We start from the raw sequence: 23,706 nt of genomic DNA on the forward strand, positions 1-23,706 counted from the left end.
GACTGAAACATTGGCGGCCGGGACAGAAGAAAAAAAATAGGTCTGGGACAAAGACGACTAAATAATTACGATTTTGCCACTATTAAATGAAATGAGTAAAAAAAATTGAAAACAGAATTATGTGTGGGTCGATCTCGGGTCAGTGCAATAACAACTTTGGCTACTTAAATGTTTTGTACAAGTATGTAATCATAATTATATAGTGATTATAATTTATGTGTATAAAATATGGTATTATACGTATAAAGTATAAAAATTCATCCCCGCGTACTCCCCGATTTTTTTCCGCTTTTTCAATAAATCGCTAGGCGCTGGTGTGCCGCACGCGTAATGCCTAGCGAGTTTCCGAACAAGGATTTTACTATAGGAATTTAAGATAATTTTGGGTTTAGAAGCGGTACGAGTCGTGTCTGTATAACTGAGAAATGCCACTGAACTACCACTGAACCAAAGTCACCAACCAGACAAGAAAGCCAGAGAGCTTAGCAAATGTTCATCTCAGCTTCAGCTTTAAAAATGTTTGTAGAACCCAGTGGGGAAAAATAACAAGCAAAGTGATTTTAATTCGGTAACAATCACAACAAGGAACAATCAACTTTAAGCTTGTTAAACTATGACATTACAAAGTGAAAAACAAAAAAAAACAGATTAACCGAGGCCTGAGGTATCGTCTTGGCGAGGAGCGTCGGCTTTGATGCGCGGTGGTCTAACAATCTTATCGATAAGTCCGTACTCAATAGCTTCTTCTGCGTTGAACCTCTTCATTCTGCTCAAGTCTTTGAAGATCTGTATCATCATTGTTTCATCATCACTCATCATATCATTTTACATGTTCATATACTTTTTTTTTTTCATTAGGTTATTTTAATATGAGGGGACAAACAAAAAACTAACCGTTTCCGCAGGCTGTCCTGTATTCTTGGCTAGTTCGTTGAAGAGGTAATCTCTTATCCTTGAAAGCTCTTTCGCTTCATTTTGGATATCATCAGCCTGAAAGGAAGTTTGATATAAGTTTATATATATAGTTTCACCATGTGACTAAATGAATTACATAAAAGACACTCAGCGGCTTATTTACCTGACCACGGGCTGCACCAGCTGGTGACTGGAGGGCGATTCTTGACAATGGCATCGCAAACCGTTGACCCTTTCGCAAAAAAAAAAAAAAAAAAAAACAATTCAACTTCAAGTTTCCTAGGAGTCTAACATACAAAAGTTCAACTTGGTTTCCAGATGCATAGATTATTCACCTTTTCACCGGCAGCAAGAAGAAAACCAGCAAGGTTATAGGCAAGCCCAACACAATGTGTCCCAACCGGACTTTTCAAGCTCTTCATCGTATCATAGATAGCTAGACTTGGAGTTAGCTACACAAAAAAAAAAAAAAGATTAACGAATTTTTTTAAAAAAATCAAGACAAAAATGTGCAAAGCAAAGAGAGAAACGAAACTCACATCGCCGCCAGGTCCATTAAGGTACATATAAATCCTCCTAGAGTCATCAAGAGTATCGAGATACAACATAGTTGCTAATATCTGGTTGCTAAACTCTTCGTCTATGTTTTGTCCAATGAAGATCACACGCTCTCGATACTGCACCAACAACAATATAATCAAAGTTTTTGCATTTTTTTTTCATTCCTTCTCAAAAGAGTATGCTAGAGTTTGAGATAAAACTACGTACAAGGGCGTTCCAAATATCAACCCATTGCCAAGTGCCTTCCTCTCTGTTTCGGTAGGGAACTCTAGGTGTACCTATAGGCATCATCTTCACCCTTGACCTACTCGCTTTCCCCGTCCTGTTGCAACAACAACACACAGAAACCCACAACCTAGTTTGTTAACAACCAAAGAAGAGAAAGCTAATGAACCTTTTTTTTGAGATTATACCCGGATTGCAAACTCTTGTGAATCCTGCCATAGAACTCCTTGTTCAAATTCTGATACCCATTTCTTAAAAAGCCTGAACCCACACAATTCCGACAACAGTAGTAGTTGTAACATGTTAAAAAAAAAAAATGTAATAAATCAGTTTCGTCCGATTAAAAAATCAAAACTTTAGAACAGATTAAGAAGAAAAAAAGAAACGAACTTGAAGATTGAGGCTTCAACCCAGAGTAAAGCTTGATGCTACAGCTACAATTAAAAAAAAAAAAGACCATATGAAACAATCAGATGCAAAGTGTGTCTGTGTATAGAGAGAAATTGGAGACAAGGGGGGCATGTAAAGATTTTAGAGAATCTAAGATTACCACGGACTCAGAGATGACTGGTGAAGGGTTGTGTTAAATGAGACCGCCATGGTCGTCGAGCGAGTGTTGTTAGAGAGAGCCCCAACACTGTCTTTTGTGTTTTTTCTCTTTATTAACAAAGGGGAAAATTACAGATTGGGTGAGGAAGATGGGATGGTTTTCTGAGAGATATCAGTTATATTGGTTTACTTTAACCGATTGGTTTACATAATCAATTGTAATTTAGTTATTTTTACTTGGTTACTGGGACAACAAACGAGACTTCTTTCAACTTCCTGAACATGTTTCTGTCTCTGTAATCAGAATTTCATAACCCTTGGATCATTTGACGGTTCAGATGCAAATATCTTAATCCGGTTTAAAACTTAACCGGTTCACTTTCCATTGCACAGTACTACTGTACACTTGTGGGGTAATCGAAGTGGAAGATCATAAATGTTATGAATCAAAACCAGGTTACACTAAACAAGACATTTGACTATTTGAGTCCAAATTCTCAAACTAAACTAACAGTAAAACAACTGGTGTATAGCCTGATTTGGTTTGAGAAAACAGACAGAGAGACAAGTCTCAAAATCATCTTTCCCTTCCCAACAGAGCAGTATTCTGTCCAACTAATCAAAACAAAACCAGAGAAAATAGACTCTGATTATTTGACACGAGTCTCCCATTATAAGAGCATACGAGAAATCTAATCGAATCTTACACAAGACAGACGATATCTTATAATCTGACCCCAAAAAAAAAGAAAAAACATTTTGATGGATGGATGGGGTGGGACTGGGGGTGTGACGTATTATTTAAGTAGGCTTCTCGTAAGAGTTTTGATCACGAAACTCAGCAACAGCGCTGCGGATCATCTGCTCAACATGAGGCTGCACAAACAGGTGAGTACTATCAAGTACGTGAATAATGAACTTCTGAGACGATGGCATCGAATTGTTCATGTTCACTATGAACTGTGCCATCGGAATATCGCTGCAAAACAAAAAAGAGAGAAAACTGTTATAAAAAAATTGTGTTAAATGATGAATGTTGCCAAGATGTTGGTTGAGAAGGAGGAGTACCAGGTGATGAACACTCCTTTGATGGCATTAACCATTTGAGAGTTTCTCTGAAACAACAACAAAAGAAAACCAAACCTATTGAATAAATCTGTGGTTCATTCTTAATCATCAGAAACGTCTCAGTTAATACTGCCAACACCGAGTGTTGAAACTCAGAACATCATTAGCCTTTATTTTATGATCATAACAGAGCAAAAGAAAGCTTAATACTTTAATTTCAATTCTAGGACACTAAAGAGAAAGGATTCCATAACTTGTGTTTTCAGCTCAGTTTAAACATCACAAAAATGATTCGGATTCCCAAATCCTATTAGACATTTCAAAGATCAAATCTTTAGGCCAGATGGAACGAGAGCAGCTGGGATCTAACAACTATCCTCCAATTGAGATAAACCACAAACTTTCGTAAAGCACACAATAAAGAAGATCAGATCGATGAAACAAAGCTTAATTGAGAAGATAAAAGTGTTTGTCTTTGTGAGAGAGAGAGAGAGAGAACTCACCTTGCCCAACGCGACGATGGTCTTCAGACACAAAAATAGGTTTCGGACTTGTTTCACTTTTATCTTATAATCTGACAAAATTGCAATACAAGGTTTTACTCACGCTTTTTGCCCTTTTTTTCCTTTTTCTAAAAAAAAAAAGATGAATACTCAAATGATACTGACCAACTTCTTTCATGGTTTGTGTGGATCAACTAGTTTATGAGCTTAAAATTAGCTTTTACAATTAATCATCAGACATAACAAGACAGCTGAAACATCAGGATAACGAACGATACACAATAACACGAATCTTTCTGCCACTAATAATCTTACAAACATGCATCGTCATCAAACAGGTAAAAGCAAATACAATTTAGTCCTTTCATTTTTTATCCATGGTGTCCACGAGGACGACGAGCAGGAGGACTCGCTGTTATCTTTAAGCAGCGGTGTCTCAATCAGATGGATGACGTCTTGTGTCAATCAGTCCTCGTAATCATCCAACGCTGAATATATCATCCTAAGAAAAAAAATTGCAGACAGGAAGTGTTTATAAGTTGTCTTGAGCTAATAACGAAGACGATTCTGCTAAGTTGTTTGTTTACCAGAAGATAGTGAGAAAGAGGTTAAGTATTATGTAAGCAAGCTTGAACAGCCGTTTCTTCTTCTCCCAGTTTAGCAGGTTGAATATCTCCGTTACATCTACCAAGTGTTGTCGCTTCGAGTAACTGATTAAACAAACCCGAATGTGGTGAAAATCAAGACATCAACAACATTTTTGATTGGATGCAAACCAGAGATCAAAGATTATTAGTTTGTATAAAAAGAGAAAGAGTCTTACAGTTGGAAGTTGTAGTACATATAAGGGAGACAAAGGATTGCCATGAACCAGTGTCCTGTAAACAGATAGAATACACATAGAACTCCTTGAATAATGAACTCCGGTAACACCACATAGTTTATCCTCGACGCTGAGTCGTATGGGTTTATGTAATCAAACTCCAGATCCGCTAAGCAAACAAGCTGCAACAACAAAAATTAAAATTAAAAAAAAAAGATTTTTGATCAAACATATTCTAACACAGTTTGGGCTATTGACCAAAGCTTATGATCAAACATGCAAATATTTGAAACTCAGACTGAAACACACTACAAGATTGACTTGCTCTAAATGGGGCAAATTCGATAAGAAAGTATAGAACTTTAGGTTTTATTTTTGTCTAAAAATTTTGAGAATCAAATCGAATAAGAACCTGGTATACGATGATTGCCACAAGAGCGATGAGGAAGAAGAAGGATATAAGCCATGCCCAAATATCTCCCATCTTCCCCTCCTTCTGCCTCTGTGGTCGCCTGAGATTCCGATTAGTTCAGTTTGGCTTCGGTTTTTTTGAGTTTCTGATCGGAACCAAGAAAGACAAAACGAGACTTCCGGTTCTGTTGTTTCCCGATGTTCCGGTTCGGTTCCTGGTTCTATACGATCTATTTTATTTGACCGAAGGACAATTCAAGGCCGGTTTAATACAACCGGTAGTATTTTCTAAGCCCGTGGGCCTATGGAGCTCGGCCTATAACAAATCTTAAAATAGTTTTGGGTTTGTAAGTTCAAAGGAAGAATACACACAGTACAAATAGAGCAAATCTTTTAATATTTTTCTTTCTTCCATTCAACAGATTATAAAAGAGAACGGTTTACCAGATACTATAACTTTACTTTCAACAGTTTTCAAGTTAATAATCACATCATCAGCTTATCAATGCGTTACTAGTTTCAACAGTTTTCAAGTTAATAATCACATCATCACTTACGAATGAATGTAGGAATACTTCATTTGCAAGTCAAGACTAGGCTAGTAAGACTATCCAAGTTTCACTAATTAAATCATTACTCTCGCTATCAGTTTAAAAAGGCGTAGTTGATTTTTTTGTCTCAATTATTTATACTTTCTTACTTGGTGTATATTCATTTGTCATCTACACACTGTATATCTAGTGGAGTGGTTGAGAAAACTCTCGTACAATCAAGCAAATTTACCTTGTCACAGACTCACAGTAATAATGAGAGACGTCAGTATCTTTGTTTAGAATGATTAGGGTCTTCATTTCAAGAAGTTGTCAGTTCATGAAAAAACGAAGATCCAGTTTTTTTTTTTTCCTTTTTTGTCAAGAGACCAGAGTTACTGATGTACTCTCTTTTTCTGCTATAAAAGTTACTTATTTAGTTAAAAGTTAAAATATGCACTTCAGAGAAATAATCATTTAGCCAAATAAGATGCCTCACTCCATGTAAGAGATTAGATATCTACTCTACAATCTATTTCTTCTAAACATTTTCTTTTCAATTTTCAGTCACAAAACTCAACACTTTTAGTTAGGCTTAGTTGTGGTTTGTTCGAGTGTTTAGCAGCATGATAAGTTTATTAAGAAAAATGAGCTGTTATAATGCATAGGTTTTTGGGTGGTTGGTATGTAACAGACAAGATCATTCTTACAGATAGTACTATCCTTCTTTTAAGATTGGACTGATCTAAATTCTCTGCTAACAAAATTGAATTCTGCCTTTAATATCGGTTGAATATGTATATTTTACAACTTATATAATCCATGGACCATTCATATGTACATAAACATCCATACATCAGAAAGTGGGAGACAGTTGTGACATGTGGTTTTATAGACATTATATATTGACTAATTAAAACTTGACTCCTAACCTCCACTTGTTACTTTAATTATTGGTTTAGTTATCTTCATACTGATTTTGTATTTTACATTTTTTTGTATTACATAAGATTTCTTTGTTAGTATATCATATATATGTGTGTGTGTATATCAGTGTTACGACTTTATATCTTTTATCTTGGAGACACTACATGACAGGGGTAGTAAGCTCGTTCGATGCACCGTAAACTATAATGTTCAGGGAACTTTGTTTTTTAATAACTTTCGTGAGAGGAGATTAAAATCAAAGTTCTATAATTAATTATCTTTGGCCAAGCAAAACAGTGCCAAATTTATGATTAACATTCTATGTTCGTATCGTGTTATCGCAACATTTGCTTCTTCTTTTTTTACTAAAGACTTGTTATCGCAATATGGTGTACTATCTTTTCGTTTGTAAATTGTTATTTGTATTGTTATGTATCGCCATACGCCATGTACGAATCTATAGTGACGATGACACACCATGGGTGTGGTTTGATATTCGGACTTTACATGGACCTATAGTTAGTGATCAAATTGATCTGCGTTCTAATTTAAGAAAAAAATGTATACAAACAGGAAAACCATGTAAAATGAAAGTATATATGCTGTTTGGAACAAGAAAAATCAAGAAACATATGAAAAGTTAAACGTTAGGTAGTTGATGTGTTAGGGTTAGTGAAGTAGTCGATCAAGAAAGCAGTGTTTGTTATTTGGTTTCTAATTGAAATGACCGAAATAGTTAAAAATGTGTGTTTACAGTAAGTACTACTAACTAGAAAGACTCTTAATGCACGATTTTAGTTGAAGTGCTTTTTAAGGATCATTGTTTTAAAGATTTAATATATTACTGAACCGCATTGATATTTGTTATGTGTGTGTTTTATGATCTTTGTTGTTTATGCAGAAAGAAAAAGATGTGAATGTTGTCAAGAGTACAAGGGTGTTGTTACTCATGACTTTGAAAGTTCAAACTACTAGCGACGACCTGTGACACTCATGATAATGAAACACCTTCACACAAAATCAATGAAAAAAAAAGAAAAGCCAAGCAACCTAATATTCTTGAGTTTTAAGAAATATTCTGAATGTTTAGAGATTGGTAAGAACTAGGAAGCAAGAGGAACAAAAAAAAATTGTTGGTAAAAAATGGAAGTCAAATTACAACAATTACACAACTTTCAAGGGAATTTTTTGTTTAAAAAGAAAGAAATGTACTTTTTGAGTCAACAATAGATTGGTCAACACAACACACTCTCTCACTCTTCAATGTCTTCCACTGTCTGTGTAGAACCAAAAAAATACCCACTTTACCCTTTTAAATGTTCAAATTCTGGAACACATCCCACGTAGACAAGAATACACAAATGGAAATCCCACTCACCATTATAATTATGTAACGAAATTAAAAAGAGCAGGCTCAAGTGTATTGAAAATTCTTGTGATGAGGATTGTTTTAAAAAAAACTAATTTATATTTTGTAAAAGATTTAGACAGTAGTCAACAAACCCCTTTATATAACCTTCATAATTCTCAAGACTCACAATTAATATTATTTTAAAGCTTAATGGTTTGATACAGTAGAACACGAAAAACATGTAATAGATTATAAACAAAACTTATTAAATTAAGGTCCAGTTCCAACTCAAACAAAAAAGAAAAAAAAAAAAGCAGCAGACAAGACAAGGTCCGAAAACCACATGGAAGCGCGTGATGAAAACGCTCGAATGATGGTGAAGTGAGAGCCAAATGTAACGTTTGTGTTCTCGTACGACGTGGGACTCCTGCTCTCTCTCTCTCACCTTGTTCCTTTAAAAAAAAACCTTCTCTCAACACACGCGCGTGTCTTCCAAACTTATTTCTCTTCCTTTTTCTTCTTCTTCGCTGTCTCTTTCTTCTAGAAAAAACTCTTCAGCAGACACATAAACAAGAAAGAGCGATCAGTGAAGAAGATGAGAGACTAGAGCAGTGAATTACTCTCAAAATGGCTCGGAGTACTACCTGAGTCTCCGTTACGTTCAAGTCTTTCTCTGTCTGTGTTTCCACTATTGGCAAATGGCGACGACGACGAACAACAACACTCCAACGTCGGCGGCTCAGCAGCAACCACCGGAGACGACGGCGATCGACGGGTCAACACCAGAGGAGCTGACGGCGAAGGCAGTGAACAAGAGATACGAAGGGCTGATGACGGTTAGAACAAAAGCAGTGAGAGGCAAAGGCGCGTGGTATTGGACTCATCTCGAACCAATCCTCGTACGCAACACCGACACTACTACTGGTCTCCCCAAAGCAGTTAAACTCCGCTGCTCCCTATGCGACGCCGTTTTCTCCGCCTCCAACCCTTCCCGCACCGCCTCCGAGCATCTCAAACGCGGCACCTGTCCCAATTTCACCTCCTCCTCCGTTTCCGTCAACCCTTCCTCCTCCTCTTCTCCTCATCGTCACCGGAAACGTAACTCCTCCGGCGCCGACGTTCCTCCTCGCTCTTACAACGTGACGCCGATAACCGTCGTCGATCCTTCCAGATTCTGCGGCGGAGGAGAGTTATCGCAGTACTCTGCTCCTCCTCCTCCTCCGCCGCAGCATTTGATGCTCTCCGGCGGAAAAGACGATTTGGGACCGTTGGCTATGCTCGAAGACAGCGTGAAGAAGCTCAAGAGTCCCTCGCAGACGCAGTCTCTCACGAGATCGCAGATAGACTCCGCTCTTGACTCTCTCTCCGACTGGGTCTTCGAGTCCTGCGGCTCCGTCTCGCTGTCGGCTCTCGAGCACCCGAGGTTCCGTGCCTTCCTGACGCAGGTCGGTCTGCCGATCGTCTCCAGGAGAGACTTCGCCACCGCTAGACTCGACGCGAGGTACGAGGAGGCGAGGGCGGAGTCGGAGTCGAGGATCCGAGACGCCGTGTTCTTCCAGATCGCGTCGGACGGGTGGAGATCGAGGGAGAGTCTCGTTAGTCTGGTCGTGAATTTACCCAACGGGATGAGTATCTACAGAAGGGCGGTTGTTCTGGTGAACGGAGGGGAAGTTCCGTCGAACTACGCGGAGGACGTTCTGCTGGAGACGCTGAAGGGTATTTGTGGAAATTCGCCTCAGAGGTGCGTTGGGGTGGTATCTGATAAGTTCAAGAGCAAAGCGCTTAAGAGTCTCGAAGGGCAGTATCAGTGGATGGTGAACCTTTCGTGTCAGTTCCAAGGGCTTAACGGTCTGATCAAAGACTTCGTCAAAGAGCTGCCTCTGTTCAAATCCGTCTCGCAAAACTGCAAGAGGATCGCCAAGTTCATCAACGACACGGCGGGGGTACGTAACGCGCACCGTAAGTATCAGCTGCGAGAACACGGCGAAGAAGCGATAATGCTGCGTTTGCCTTTGCATTGTAGTTGTAGTAGTAGTGGTAGTGGTAGTAGCAAGGCTTGTTGTTACTTTGAGGAGCCCTTGTTTAATCTTCTCGAGGATGTGTTGAGTTCCGCTAGAGCGATTCAGCTGGTGATGCATGATGAGGCTGTTTTGATGTTGGAGGATCACGTGGCTAGGGAGGTTACGGAGATGGTTGGGGACCAAGGGTTTTGGAACGAGGTGGAGGCGGTTCACGCTTTGATCAAGCTTGTCAAAGAGATGGCTCGGAGGATTGAGGAAGAGAAGCTGCTCGTTGGGCAGTGTCTCCCTCTATGGGACGAGCTAAGAGCCAAGATTAAAGATTGGGATTCTAAGTTTAACGTTGGGGAAGGACATGTTGATGAGATCGTCGAGAGGAGATTCAAGAAGTGTTATCACCCGGCTTGGGCTGCTGCGTTCATACTAGACCCTCTTTACTTGATGAGAGATAGCACCGGGAAGTATCTTCCTCCGTTTAAATGTTTGTCGCCGGAGCAAGAGAAAGATGTAGATAAGTCGATAACAAGGCTTGTGTCTAGAGATGAGGCACATATTGCGTTAATGGAGCTTATGAAATGGAGAACCGAAGGGCTTGATCCTATGTATGCAAGGGCGGTTCAGATGAAAGAGCGTGACCCGGTTACTGGTAAGATGAGGATAGCTAATCCTCAAAGCAGTAGGCTTGTTTGGGAGACGTATCTTAGCGAGTTCAGGTCGCTAGGGAAAGTTGCTGTAAGGCTCATTTTCCTCCATGCGACTACTTGTGGGTTCAAATGCAATTCTTCTCTTTTGAAATGGGTTAACTCTCGTGGGAGGTCACATGCGGCCATAGATCGAGCTCAGAAGCTGATCTTTATATCGGCTAATTCGAAGTTTGAAAGAAGAGATTTCTCTAATGAGGAGGATAGGGATGCAGAGTTACTAGCCATGGCTAATGGTGATGACAATTTGCTTAACGATGTCCTTGTGGACACATCCTCGGTGTGACATTTTTTTTCTTCTAAATTTGAATCCTATGTTTTGATCCATTTAATTTCAGCTTAGTTTTTCATTAGATTTTGTCATTTTGTAGGATTGTTTGGATTCTTTTATTTCAATTACTATTACCATTTACTATCATTAATATTAAATTTGTACTTGGTTCCAAAATGTTGATGGTGATTCAAAATTTTCAAAGTTCTTAGTCTTTGTAATCAAATACTAAGTTCCACCACCTTCCCTTAAGGCAGAGATTGGTTCTAGTACTCTTTTATGGTCGATGAAACATTTTGTAGCTTTCAGTTTCTTGTCATAACCATAGATGTTTGTATCCGTTAGAAGTTAGAAAACTCTAATTAATGACAGCTTTGGCTTCTTCTTCTGTTGGTACAAAGTTGTAATGATCCCTCTCGCTTTTTCATCGAAATTCATATTCTTAATCATGACTTGAAAATATGTCTTTACTTTTCGAGAAAATGACTTGAACTTTTGAAAGTTTAATGTTCTTTCTTCATGATAACGTTTGTTTGTTGATGGCTATGACAAAAGATGTATAGTTGTATACTTTGCCATCTAGAGTAGCTGACGAACAAAAGCCCTGATTAGCCGGTTCCGATCTCATTTCAACCGTGACTATGATTATGATTACGATTATGCATATATTCTAAGTAACTATCGAGAATATAGTTTTTGTTGTTGTATACAAATTCATTTTGAAGCAGTGAATTGTCAAGTTTCAAATGTTGGAGAACAATTCTTAAGCCCTACACCTTAAAATCATTAAATAGTTGTTGAGATTCCAAACCTATCCACTGATGTTTGTGGTTGAAGCTACTTATTACAGATCTTGTTAATTACACATGGTTTATACAACAATGAATAGTTTTAAAAGTAGATTTATTTCCTCTTTATTTCTATGAGCCAATGGTTTGTACTTTGTGGGGTATTTCTAAAAAGGAAAATCTGTAACCCATGATTTATATTCTTGTAAATCATAACTTTGTCAATAGTACCATTATTTGAAATCTAGTGGCAATATTTCATAAATGGATTGACCGGACAGCTAAAGTAAAATTACGCAAATTAAGTAAAAACAGGGATATCAATGAAAAAACAATTATTTATAAACAATTATTAATAAACAGTAAAGAGAATTACAAACTATAGACAAATAGATAAGTCGAGTACCTCTTTTCACCCACATATAGATATATGAATATATTCACTACATTCTAAAGTACTGCTACATTTAATAAGTATTTTCATACTAATGCTTATTATTAACCAGTTTAAAAGTTGAATCTATGTAGGCTATTGACTGAAGGGGAAATGGGATTTGGCTCAATTATTTAACAAAGAATCATTTTTATTGGGATGGTAATTGTAACTATGCTGAACAAGGGAAAGGGACCCAAAAAGTAGAAATCGATAATTATGTTTATATACCCCACGAATAGCAACGTATACCACTTTTTGTTTTTAAATACACTTGATTATTTTTCTCCTTGTGTAACTTTGAACTTTCTAGCAGGCATTAGATTCACCTCAACCTCCTCGAACAATTAATCTCAGGAAGATCAGAACTTAAATTAAGACCATTAACGAAAAAACAATACTTATGCATGTAAATTTAAATAAACAATACTTAGTATACAAATCTATTGGGCTCATTTTTCTGCATGTACATTTATTTTAACAGCAGGGATTACATTTATGCATGTAAATCTGAAAGAACTTTGGAAGATAAAGGCACTAACTCGCAGCTTAGCTATGGTTTTGTACAAAATTAATTTGCTTTTAAGCAAAATAATTTGTTTTCAAAGAATAAATTCAAGTTTTTTTCTATAAATAAATTAGGTATATGTATAATACAATACCTAGTGAAAGTTATTGTAATTATGTCGTGAAAGAAAAAGAGTAATTGTAATTATGTACTCATGTAGTACAACCTAAACAAAAGTTATCGTAATTATTGACTTGGTATTTTCACCATTTCGGTGGTGAGGCAGATTTTCCTGTCGGCAATGTTGACTTCTCACCAAATCTCTGAAGATTTATATCGAATGTGTACATGTATTTGTATTTGTTTTCTTTTTGCGTTAAAAGTTTTTTTATTAGAAAAAGCTATAAGTAATAAAATAACACGAAGAAAATAAGGTAAATGATTCGCAAGAAGAAAATGTATTTTTAGTGTGATATAATCAATATACAAACATAAATGTTGTTTAATTTTTATGAATTGCTTTTAGTCTTTCCCCATTTAACAAAATAGAGTTTAAATCTAGACGCTACAATCGGTTTACAGGCATCTTTTAAAGCTTTTCTTATGCTACACTCTTAGAGCATATAAATTAATTTATAAATAAATAAATACTATAGTGTACATTCTTCTTAGAATATGGTATTAGGTATGTTTTCTTTAACGTATAGTATACGTATGCTTTTCGAAAAAAATCTAAAAAATGGAATAGCTACCTTTCTGTTTATGAAATGATATATTGCCTATGCAGTTGATTGCCCTATTAAATAACTTACACGTCACAAGATCAGTGGCTCGGAGATCATTACGGTCGTGTGCAGTCGAACTGGCAGCTATGATACTCCGGTGATTCACTGCCGTAGAAGTTAGAACCACGTCGTTCCACTGACAAAATTATGAATGTCTGTCACGTGAGGTCAAACTGTACCTCTTAGGCTCTTATTTGACCAGAATGAGAATCATTCTTCACGGTAAACCTCCGTAGTTTATGACGACATGGTTTCCCCCTTGAATGACGACGTAAACTGTAATTTTTTTTTAACCAAGCAATAGTGGTCACCTGGTCGGGTCAGAATAGTGGTTACCTGGTCGGATGGTACATGACGTCCCATAATTTTCCTAAGGGTTTTAAGGGTTGCAGGTTCGAATTAGTTATCCCTAAATTGCTCTTAGAAAAAAAAAATTGCTCTAAACCGTGGCCAGGATATTCCAGATCAACAAAAAACTGTAGTTGTTTATATAATATAACACTAACATACTCTGAAGATAATATTCTTCAAGAAAACTGAAGTCTGAGAGCTATTGCGGCAAACGAGAGCGATAAGACGTATCAAATGTTTTTTTTTATAACCGTCAGGATCCTGCGACAACGTTTCAAATGTTATTTTTTAATAGGACAACGTTTCAAATATTTTATTCAGTTCTTCGGTTTAATTTTTTAATATTTAGTTTTTTAATAATATCAAGTGTTTGATAAAACACTATCACAATGATTGCTTATATATGCACTTTCTTTTTTTTTTCCGTCAAATTTTTATCATTAATAATAACAGGCCAAGCCCAGTACAACATCGAGGCCCAAATACTATTACAATGGACAAAGCCTAAAAGCCCATCGGGCAAAACACAAAATACAGAAACTGGCCCATCGGCCCATCCCAAATAAACCCCACCGACGCCACGCGTCACCTCACGCTCGCAACCCAGCCACGCGTAAACTCTGCCATCACGCGCTAGGCGCGTCACCCGCTCCTCTCCTCTCCTCGAGATCCAAAACATCACATCACCGTTCACAGAATCGATGCTTGCCGGAAACGTCGCGGCGACCACCGTTTTGCCGGATCTCAACGTGTTTGGAGCGCCTGTACCTCTCAACTTCGTCTGTTCTTTTCCGGAGAGCTTCACCGGAACCATACCGCGCTCACCTACATGATAGAACTAGACACCAAACGCCAACTTTAAACAACCCGCCGTCACTTCTTTCATCGGTTAGGGCCATAAGACCATCAAGCTCTCAACCGAACGCGACGCCAACATTAACCACCGCAAACTAAACAGGAAACCCTAAACCTTCCACCTTAGCCGCCGCCAAAACGCAAGGACCGTTTGACGCGGACACCAAGAGCCGACCGTTCGCCCTAGTTGGAAAGACGCAACGACGGAAATTTTAGCCGGCCGTCCACCGAAAAGAGGTGCGACGCCGGAAACAAGAAAAAACAAGAAGTAAAAGAGGCAAGCTACACTAGATCGAAGAGAAAACAAAAAAAGGCAAGAAGAAAATACAGAATTCGGACCGACGGTAGCTGTGGGAGCCCACCCGTCGGCCGGAGCTTATAGATCTTGGCGGAAAAAACTAAAGAGACGACAGAGAGAAAAACAAGAGAGAGAAACTCACCCTAGTTGCAACATCATTTATTCTATAACAAACACCTCTTATATATGCACTTTCTCTCTACCAATTTTAATTTGGTTCGATAACTAACTGTCTCTAACTGAAAGAGGCTAGTATTTAACAGTGTACCATTGTTCGTTTATAAGTTCAACGAAGAACCTACCTGTAGTTAGATTATTCCGTTGAGTTAGCCACTATGCTAGCTAATTTATTTCGAACCACAAATACTACTTCCATTTTCACGTAAGATAGTTGTTATATTTTTGTTTGTTTGTGATATACTTATGTAACAGTGCATGCATATATTAACGAAGAGCCATAAAATATTTACGTATGAGGTAGACAATGTCACCAGACTTTTAAAATATAATGCTAACGAGAATTTTTCGACAAATGGAAATGTTATGAAATCTGACCTTTTTTGGTTTACATTAAGATTTTGAAGTTATAATCACAATTTTTTGTTCCAAAAATAAAGATTACATTTTTATCGGCTGCTTTAGGACACATTAGGCATTAGCTAACCGTAGCTGGTTTGTTATAGTAGTAGATGAGAAAGTATATACGATAAAGTCAGACAAATATATATAACTAATTATTTTTAATTCCTTAGCTATCAGATTTTGTAACCCCATAAAATTGATAGATTACAAATCAGGTATATAAGACAATGATTCCATGCAGTGCTAGACATAGCTGTCATCAGGTCCGGAAAAATATTATAATTAATTCGATTGTGGTAGACATGGTTGTCATTAGGTCTGAAAAATAAAACTTCAACGACTGAATCAAATCAGAGAATAAGATCTGGTAGGTATGTTATTGATTTTCCACATTTGTCGGATTGAGTGCAAACATACAATAATGATTATAAAAGTACCAGAACATAGAAATGATACTCGGAATTATAGCAGGTCTCGAAGAACTCTCCTGAACGCAATTGTCCCATTTTTCTACATATTATATGTGTGGTGTATACACTGGTGAACATTTGTGAACGCAATTGTCCTACTCTGACATACTTTAACTTGATTTGTTAACTTAATTACCGTGGTATTTATGACTTCCAAATGAAATTATATTAGTGGAGACTGCAAATACTGTAACTATGATTTTTGTTCATAATACGTCCGGGCATTTTACCCGGATCCGACGATCCGGGAAACCAACCTGAAAAATCATAGTTCAAATAAAAACCAAATCGATCCTTTTACTCTATTGGATCTCGTTGTGAAAGATCCGTGGATTTTGGACCCGACTCGATCTAACAAGTATTCAAAATATCCAAAATTTCTAGTATATATTAAATATGTATGAGTACTTTAGTATATATTTTGGTATCATAGGTATTTTTAAAAATTTCAGATTTGGGTTTTCTAGTATGGTTTTGGATTTCAAATAAAAATTTAGATTTTCAAAAATATAATTCGGATAATTAGATGAAATTGGTATTTTCATGTTTCGGGTCAGATTTTAGATAAAATTTCAGATATTTTCTGGTATTAATATTTTCAAATATATTTTATATTTTTGGTATTTTTAGATAGGATTCCATAAAATCCAAACCAAATCTCGGTTCAGAACCAAACCAAATAATGACCTAGAACCGAACCAAATTCAAACTAATTATTCTATTGTCTATAGTTATCTAAGATCCTAACTGATCCAGATCCGAACCCGACATAACCCAAATCGAATTCGAACTAATAAATTTTAATTGTCTTATTAGATATATATATATCTAAGATCCGAAAAACTCAGATCCGAGAAAATTCAATCCGAACCCGATTCAAAAATTCGAATGTCCAAGCTAGTTTATAAGATAGGTTATTCATAGTAATGAATTTTATTTACTATGTGGATTAAATTATATTATTTGGAAAGAGTGGTTATCATTCGTCATGATACGAAATGAAAATATCTGTATCAAAGCACAATGATAAAAGAGAAGGTATGTCTGCAATCATGCATTCAATTAGGTTTATATGAGTAACCCTAGATAAGCACGATCGAGCATGTGAAGAAACAATTTGCTCTATGTTTCTTTTATCTAAAGGAAATGATGAACTAGGACTGTATATGTAACATCCCGAGTTGTGATATATGAAAAGGCTTAAGAGAATTGATTTGGCTACCTATATCACCAAAGTTGACTTACCTTTTCCGGAACATATCCTGAAAGAACTCCAGAGTTAAGCGTGCTTGAGCTGGAGTAGTGGAAGGATGGGTGACCTATCGGGAAGTGATTCGCGATACCGTGTAAGTGAGGCCAAAGCACGGGGAAATGTCGGGTGGTGATTGCAGGGTCAGTAAATAATGATTTCGAGCCTTGGAAAATTAACGACCGACCGTCGGATGGGATGGGGCCCACGGGCCGAGAGAGCGGGTGTGGGTGGCCCATTAGCCGTGGGCGGGTCGGGGCGTTACAAGTGGTATCAGAGCTGGTTAGCCGTCTCAGTTCTGACCTGAGAGGCGTCTTGAGACCTGTCGTGGAGCGCAACGAGGGCGTTGCGTTCTTTGAGAGGGGATGAATTGTAACATCCCGAGTTGTGATATATGAAAAGGCTTAAGAGAATTGATTTGACTACCTATATCACCAAAGTTGACTTACCTTTTCCGGAACATATCCTGAAAGAACTCCAGAGTTAAGCGTGCTTGAGCTGGAGTAGTGGAAGGATGGGTGACCTATCGGGAAGTGATTCGCGATACCGTGTAAGTGAGGCCAAAGCACGGGGAAAGGTCGGGTGGTGATTGCAGGGTCAGTAAATAATGATTTCGAGCCTTGGAAAATTAACGACCGACCGTCGGATGGGATGGGGCCCACGGGCCGAGAGAGCGGGCGTGGGTGGCCCATTAGCCGTGGGCGGGTCGGGGCGTTACAGTATAGGTCAATACAAATTTTTCTATATTAATCATTTAATCAGCAAACATCATATGAGTTTTGATTCGTTAAAAGACTTGCACGTTCATTTCCTTTAGCAATTCCAAGTAAAAGAAATTAACAAAAACTCAGATTATATGTTACGACATTTCAATATGGTTTCTCCTTATCTCACATGACTACTAGAAGTGATAGTAGATTAGATTGGAGAATATATGTTGAGCATTGATTGAATTTGATCCATCGGTTTGCGGTTTCCGTGTTTTAGGGATGGAAAGAGAGGCCAGTCAAGAGTTTGATGTCAGTGACAGTAACAAAGAAGGAGATGAAAGCTGAAGAACAGCTTATCAGAGAGACTATTGATCCCAGAGCTAAAAAGTAAGTATATTTAAGTAACAACCTTTACACAATCGAATTTAACAGGACAAATAGCCAAAGATATACAAGTCAACTTAATAATAAGCTGTTTTACATTTTTAGACGACAAACAATAGAGTCAATGATCTCATAATTTTTTTTGTTCTTTTCTTTCATGTCTTCTAAGTTGGTTACAAATTAGATGCTGATTCTCATATTTGAAGATCGTCTATAGATAACTCGTCTGCAGTCAGAAGCTTCAGTTTCTGTGGGACACAAGAAGAGATTGATTGAGAGGGTGGATTAATAGTTTGTCAAAACTCGGTTGTGTCGAAGTATGTATGTGACTTACTTACCGTTATGAACTGTGGAGGATCGTCGAGGCTTGTGGAGCCGAGGATTACTTCTCTTTTCAGTTTCGTGGTTAGTTTGTGGCACACTTTTAACTGAAAACACAAACAGTTACAGTAAGAAGATGTCATCATTCATATATCCACAGCTGTAAAAGCTTTTCTTTCCTTGGCCTCTTCTCTTACCTCTGATCTTGTTGCTCCACCAATGATAAACACAAATATTCGTTGTCCCATCTTCTTGAAGTCACTAGACGAATGTCTCAATACCGAATCACTGCAATAATCAGACAAGCTTTGACACACGTTTGTATCGTTTAGTTTCCTCTCTGGTTTCACTTTACTAACTCAAAGAAGTTCTAGAGAATCGACGAACATCCCAGCTTACATTCAGGTTATATTAATTATGGATTGATGTTGGGATCGTATTAAAGAACAGTTTTACCTTAAATATCCATCATCAGAACCTCGTGGTTTAGCCCAAGTTGGTGTGCGTCTTGATCTCATGGACTGAGCAGCTTGACCTTGGCTACTACTTGCTGATGAAGAAGAATGTGAAGTTGATCCGTGGAAACTTGGGCTTGGGTCGTTCATACATGGGTAATCCTCTTTTGGCAATTCCCCTTTGCTAAGTTTCTCGATCAGTTCCTGCCAAATTCCAGATATCAAAGAGACAGTCAGTCAACACATGAATCTTCTTCTTGCATTATGCTAAAATAAATGAAATTAGGGAAACCTCAATCATGGGGTAGAATCGAGATAACTGCCATGCTGCTTCCTCTTGACGCTCTTTCCTTACACCTCGTTTCTTCTGCAAAGCCATTAGCAGAGAATGTTAGAAAGATTTAAATACATTTTTAATATATAGATAGATGGAACATTCTGTGAGAAGTGTGTTGTTACCTTGTGAAGATCAAACTTCAAGGTGAAACCTCCCGGAGTATTCTTTTTAGCATCGACGGCTGAACCAAGTAGTCTCATATTATTTACAGCGCTCATGTCATCAGATGAGAGTTTTGCCAGCTAGATAAAAACAAAAGAACACAATAAAGCCTTAGATGGGAACCAAACAAAGATCTAGAAAGCATTAGTACCTTCATTAGATTTTGACCCTTTTCACCTTCGAACTTTTCCGGGTAAATTGTTGCGAGGATCATCAACAAGCGTAACTTCCCTTCACGACTTGCCTCCTGTACGTGAGTTTAAAACTACATAAAGCTCTGTCTCATTAACTATTATAGTAAATCAACCACTAATAACTGGATTCAAAACCTCTTGAGTACTCAAATATTTAATCACATCCTTCATCCCAGCATCACCAAAAACAAGGTCTTGTTCAAGTTGTCCAAGCTCCCGAAGTCCCTGCTCTTTGATAAGGTCGTTGATTTTCCTAGCAATCTGCAATCATAACAAAAAGTTATATGAATTAGTGATAAATCTGGCCATCTGCAGACAGTTCTTCAGACACTAAATCCTGTGAAATGTCAATTAGATGATGTATATTAATAGAGAAACAGTGTGTAGCACTATCTAAAGACTGAAGGTTCGAATTAAGGATACAAACTCGAAAGTGGAGGTGGATGCAACAAGAAAATGTTGCACATAACCACCGAAGTACCTCTACATGGAGAGATAGCTTGTCAATTTGTTCACTGTATTGTGGCAATGCTTGAACCATCTTCTGCAAATCCCTCGTAGAAAGCTCGCCACCATCTCTAAAATTAAGAAACAAAGAAAACTGATTAAAGAGAGGGAACAATCCAAAGTACTTCTCCAATCAAATAAAGTATTCTACGTACATCAACTCAGAGTTTTGTCAGTATGATCAAACTCAATAACTAGAGGATATACAGTAAAATCTGATTCCACCAGTTCAGGGAAAGTTTAATACATGCTTTCAGGGAAAGTTTAATACATGCTCTGCAAAGATAAAAAGTAACACCCACCTCTTACCATGCTGAAGCTGAGCAGCTTTGTTTTTCGATAGGAAATTGGTCATCCTGTCACTCAATCTTTCACTAGCCTGATGAAAAACAGAGGTCATTAGTACTATTCATACCAAACAGAGATACACTCAGGTATCATCAGACTCACATCTGCTATATGTGCATGTCGAAGCTCTAGCCAAATAGGATCATGTTCCTCCAAGAGCACGTCTTTCGTCTCCGGTTCTCCGCCTGAATTGCTTGGAATCTAAAAACACTAAAAGAATATCACACGGAGAATCCAGGAAGAGAGACACTGCAAAAAAAATCACCATAGAGTTGAACTTACCACATGTACATATTTGTTCCCTTCCATGTTCAGTAAATCATGGCACATAGCATCATAAGTCCACTCATGTATAATAGGAGCAATCTAGACACATTCAACACAAGCCAATTCTGCTAATCATATAACACACCTATTTATAAAAAACAAGTGAAAGACTCCCATCAAATCCGAAAAACAGTTCCAAACCTGGTCTACGGATCTGTCGAGGATGAGCAGCTCACACGTTTCAGTCTGTGGGAAGTTATCAATCGACTGTTTATGTTTCGCCAGACAATTCCAGATTCCAGCAGCAAGTTTCGTGGGGATTAAATCGCGCATAGTTGTCATTGTCGATGCGTCAAGTGACTTTGCAGCTCGGTATCGTACCGTTGGAAACTCCTGTGGAGCTCAAAACTGATTTAGAAGAGTCATCATCCTCAGATAATAGTCACTTTTAACTGTGAGAAAAATGATGATTGGTGTACCCGTAGTGAAGCAAAGACTGGCAATTCGAGAAGCCATCACATTTAAGCACGCATCGCCTTTTCTAGAAGTTTCCTCATCACCGAAAAGATCCTCTAAAGCTCTCTCGTGGTCGATGATGAAACCCTGTACAAGAATGTTGTTAATAAATATGTCTTCTGCGACCCTCGTTCACAATGTGAAACATATACTAACAACATGATATCACAGGTCGCATTGCATTATGATGGGGGGAACGATACCTGGCTATCGATGGCAAAAAATTCCAAGTTCATCTGCAAAATGAAAATCATATAATACCTTATGTATATGGCTCTTTAAACAGTAAAGTAATTAAAATGAACAGCAACAATCAGTATAGACTAGAAGGCATGGAGTTTCACAGTACACACCTCTCTTAATGCTGCAATCCGGGGCAATACACTCGAATCATTCTTGATGTAACCAACCAGCTCCTTAGAAACCGGTGAACTAAAGAAAACAAATGCCCTTCAAAGATACAGAGGAATAAAGAACAAAATCAGTGTCTTGACGAAATTGTCTTTAGGATATATATCCGATTTAACTAAGAGGGAATAATATGATTTCCTTACTTCTTGTACAATGGTGATTTCCCAGACATATCTGACAAGAACATGATGACGCTGATGACACAGAATAAATAAATAATATAAGAGGAGGGATATAATAATGAAAGTCACATTTTGGAAAACGCAGCTAAAGAACGAACATGAAAGATTAAAATTACTTCTCTTTAGTTGGCTGGATGAAGTAAATGGCGTCCAGTAAAGGTAGAGGTTGTCTTCGTCTAAAAATGTCTTCAGCCACTACACAGAAATGACAGATTACTTCAGTTAACTTATTCCCAAGTAAAAAGCATCATATAGAACTAGAATCCTTACAAACAAACAAAAAAAAGAAGACACTAATTCTCACATGAAACTCCTTCTTGCGTGAGATCAGCCATTTTGCAGGCGTAGGAAATGATCTTGACAGTGAGTTTGTCCATGATTAGTACCTAAGGGCAAAAAAAAAAAGAGGTATCAAGGCATCCATCCTTAAAGCTAATAACATAATCTGGACGTAAACATACCTTCCAGGTGGATTTTGAGCTCCCAGTCTTGGTAGACCTAATCATCTCATACAAGACTCCTGAAAAAATAACGAAATGTAAAAGATCAGACACACTGCCAAAAAATATGGGGAAAAAAACAACTAAAGAGACTTAAGAGCAAGCGAACAGTGGCAGCAGCCAAAAACCTCAGGGATTCTAGATCCAAGAATGCATGAGATGAACTAAAACACTACATACAAATTCTGCAGAAGTATCTACAATCAAAAAAATCCACGACCCTCTTCTCAGAGTATTTTTTTATCTCAGACATTATAAAAATATACAATATGTCGGGCCTTTATATATACATAATCAAATCCTTTCATCGTGTCATCATCTATCACAACACACATAACAGTGTCCGATAGGGCATCATTTGGTAAAAAAAGTATCCAACATTTTTTTTTAAAGCTCTAGTGAGTTGCCTCGTTAAACAGCAACGCGGCTCAAGTCTAAGTGGGATCCACAACTCGCAGAACCACCACCAAGCATAGTACCAAATTCATAAACCTCATCTTAAATCTTTAACCCTAATATTTGAGCACAATACAAGCAACATATTTCCCAATGTTTTATCAGAAAAAGAACAAAAAAAAAGAACTGTCTCAATGCAAATTACGACTTCAAGTCAAATCCGAATCAACTAGAGTCAAAAACAGTATATCAAATAAATAAATATATGTATAAAGAGAGAGAACTGACGTTCACGTGTAAGCTGCCGGAAGGTTTTGTAATTGCCAGCCTGAGACGAAGACGAAGAATCGGAATCTGAGTACGACATAGCTTGCGATGATCCCACCTAACTTCTCACTGATTGGAATCTCCGTCAACGAATCGAACAAAATATCTACCAGAGAAGAAACAGAGATATGGAAGGAAGATTTTGCGAACTGATCAAAATATAGACAACGACAAATGTCAGAGGCCAAGACCAAGACCAAGACCGTAATTAAAATTAAACTAAATTCTCTCTCTCTCTCTCTCTCTCTCTCTCTCTCTCTCTCTCTCTCGAAAACCGCGGTTGCTTGGTGAAGATAAAGTTTAGACCGTGTTGACTCAAACCGGCGTTTTGAAACGGTAAATTCGAAGTTTCGATTTAGACCGGGTCTTTTTGTAAACGTTTCGCGCGTTTCTAGTTAATATCAGTATTCACCAGCATATATGGTTCTGATTGGTAACATTTGATTAATCGCGGATTGGCGAAATTACGAAATAAAATTGGTGGAACTTAAAATTTGCTGAATCAAAGTCATGGAAC

General features: G+C 37.7%; 5 protein-coding genes across 5 annotated transcripts; 1 reads left to right on the plus strand and 4 right to left on the minus strand.

Moving 5' to 3' along the window:
* Positions 1-482: 482 nt before the first annotated feature.
* LOC108839826 (ATP-dependent Clp protease proteolytic subunit-related protein 2, chloroplastic) lies at positions 483-2,409 on the minus strand. Its single transcript, XM_018612606.2, has 9 exons — positions 2,252-2,409; positions 2,092-2,135; positions 1,890-1,962; positions 1,684-1,798; positions 1,455-1,592; positions 1,251-1,367; positions 1,079-1,147; positions 895-990; positions 483-786 (listed from the first exon to the last, which is right to left on the minus strand). Exons 1-9 carry the CDS (start codon positions 2,299-2,301, stop codon positions 649-651), a joined length of 840 nt encoding a protein of 279 aa, XP_018468108.1. The 5' UTR covers positions 2,302-2,409; the 3' UTR covers positions 483-648.
* A 408-nt stretch (positions 2,410-2,817) lies between these two features.
* LOC108861043 (general transcription and DNA repair factor IIH subunit TFB5) lies at positions 2,818-3,909 on the minus strand. Its single transcript, XM_018634903.2, has 3 exons — positions 3,822-3,909; positions 3,319-3,365; positions 2,818-3,229 (listed from the first exon to the last, which is right to left on the minus strand). Exons 2-3 carry the CDS (start codon positions 3,351-3,353, stop codon positions 3,052-3,054), a joined length of 213 nt encoding a protein of 70 aa, XP_018490405.1. The 5' UTR covers positions 3,354-3,365; positions 3,822-3,909; the 3' UTR covers positions 2,818-3,051.
* A 145-nt stretch (positions 3,910-4,054) lies between these two features.
* On the minus strand, positions 4,055-5,231 carry LOC108860942 (protein cornichon homolog 4). The gene is made up of 4 exons (XM_018634809.2): positions 5,057-5,231; positions 4,645-4,826; positions 4,409-4,531; positions 4,055-4,323 (listed from the first exon to the last, which is right to left on the minus strand). Exons 1-4 carry the CDS (start codon positions 5,126-5,128, stop codon positions 4,287-4,289), a joined length of 414 nt encoding a protein of 137 aa, XP_018490311.1. The 5' UTR covers positions 5,129-5,231; the 3' UTR covers positions 4,055-4,286.
* A 2,893-nt stretch (positions 5,232-8,124) lies between these two features.
* Positions 8,125-11,000, plus strand: LOC108814311 (uncharacterized). The gene has a single exon (XM_018586856.2). It carries the CDS (start codon positions 8,562-8,564, stop codon positions 10,866-10,868), a length of 2,307 nt encoding a protein of 768 aa, XP_018442358.1. The 5' UTR covers positions 8,125-8,561; the 3' UTR covers positions 10,869-11,000.
* Positions 11,001-18,259: 7,259 nt separating this feature from the next.
* On the minus strand, positions 18,260-23,459 carry LOC108851092 (SNARE-interacting protein KEULE). Its single transcript, XM_057007112.1, is given in 22 exon segments — positions 18,260-18,514; positions 18,605-18,694; positions 18,785-18,875; positions 19,044-19,246; positions 19,335-19,409; positions 19,502-19,621; positions 19,693-19,788; positions 19,871-19,996; positions 20,217-20,313; positions 20,545-20,621; positions 20,693-20,791; positions 20,873-20,956; positions 21,059-21,250; positions 21,337-21,355; positions 21,357-21,460; positions 21,577-21,609; positions 21,727-21,823; positions 21,928-21,978; positions 22,083-22,161; positions 22,271-22,352; positions 22,428-22,486; positions 23,151-23,459. Coding segments are annotated over 22 exon segments (2,007 nt in total). The 5' UTR covers positions 23,230-23,459; the 3' UTR covers positions 18,260-18,460.
* Positions 23,460-23,706: the final 247 nt, after the last annotated feature.

Source organism: Raphanus sativus, chromosome 1, assembly GCF_000801105.2.
Source record: "Raphanus sativus cultivar WK10039 chromosome 1, ASM80110v3, whole genome shotgun sequence".
Classification (NCBI taxonomy): domain Eukaryota; kingdom Viridiplantae; phylum Streptophyta; class Magnoliopsida; order Brassicales; family Brassicaceae; genus Raphanus; species Raphanus sativus.

Coding starts and splice junctions, on each gene's coding strand:
- LOC108860942 (XM_018634809.2), bottom strand. CDS start 5,128: ATGGGAGATATTTGGGCATGGCTTATATCCTTCTTCTTCCTCATCGCT. Junction 4,827..5,056: donor TGGCAATCATCGTATACCAG/GTTCTTATTCGA, acceptor TTGTTGTTGCAG/CTTGTTTGCTTAGCGGATCT. Junction 4,324..4,408: donor CTCTTTCTCACTATCTTCTG/GTAAACAAACAA, acceptor TTTTTTTCTTAG/GATGATATATTCAGCGTTGG.
- LOC108839826 (XM_018612606.2), bottom strand. CDS start 2,301: ATGGCGGTCTCATTTAACACAACCCTTCACCAGTCATCTCTGAGTCCG. Junction 2,136..2,251: donor CAGTCATCTCTGAGTCCGTG/GTAATCTTAGAT, acceptor TTTTAATTGTAG/CTGTAGCATCAAGCTTTACT. Junction 1,593..1,683: donor TTGATATTTGGAACGCCCTT/GTACGTAGTTTT, acceptor TTGTTGGTGCAG/TATCGAGAGCGTGTGATCTT.
- LOC108861043 (XM_018634903.2), bottom strand. CDS start 3,353: ATGGTTAATGCCATCAAAGGAGTGTTCATCACCTG. Junction 3,230..3,318: donor AAAGGAGTGTTCATCACCTG/GTACTCCTCCTT, acceptor TTTGTTTTGCAG/CGATATTCCGATGGCACAGT.
- LOC108814311 (XM_018586856.2), top strand. CDS start 8,562: ATGGCGACGACGACGAACAACAACACTCCAACGTCGGCGGCTCAGCAG.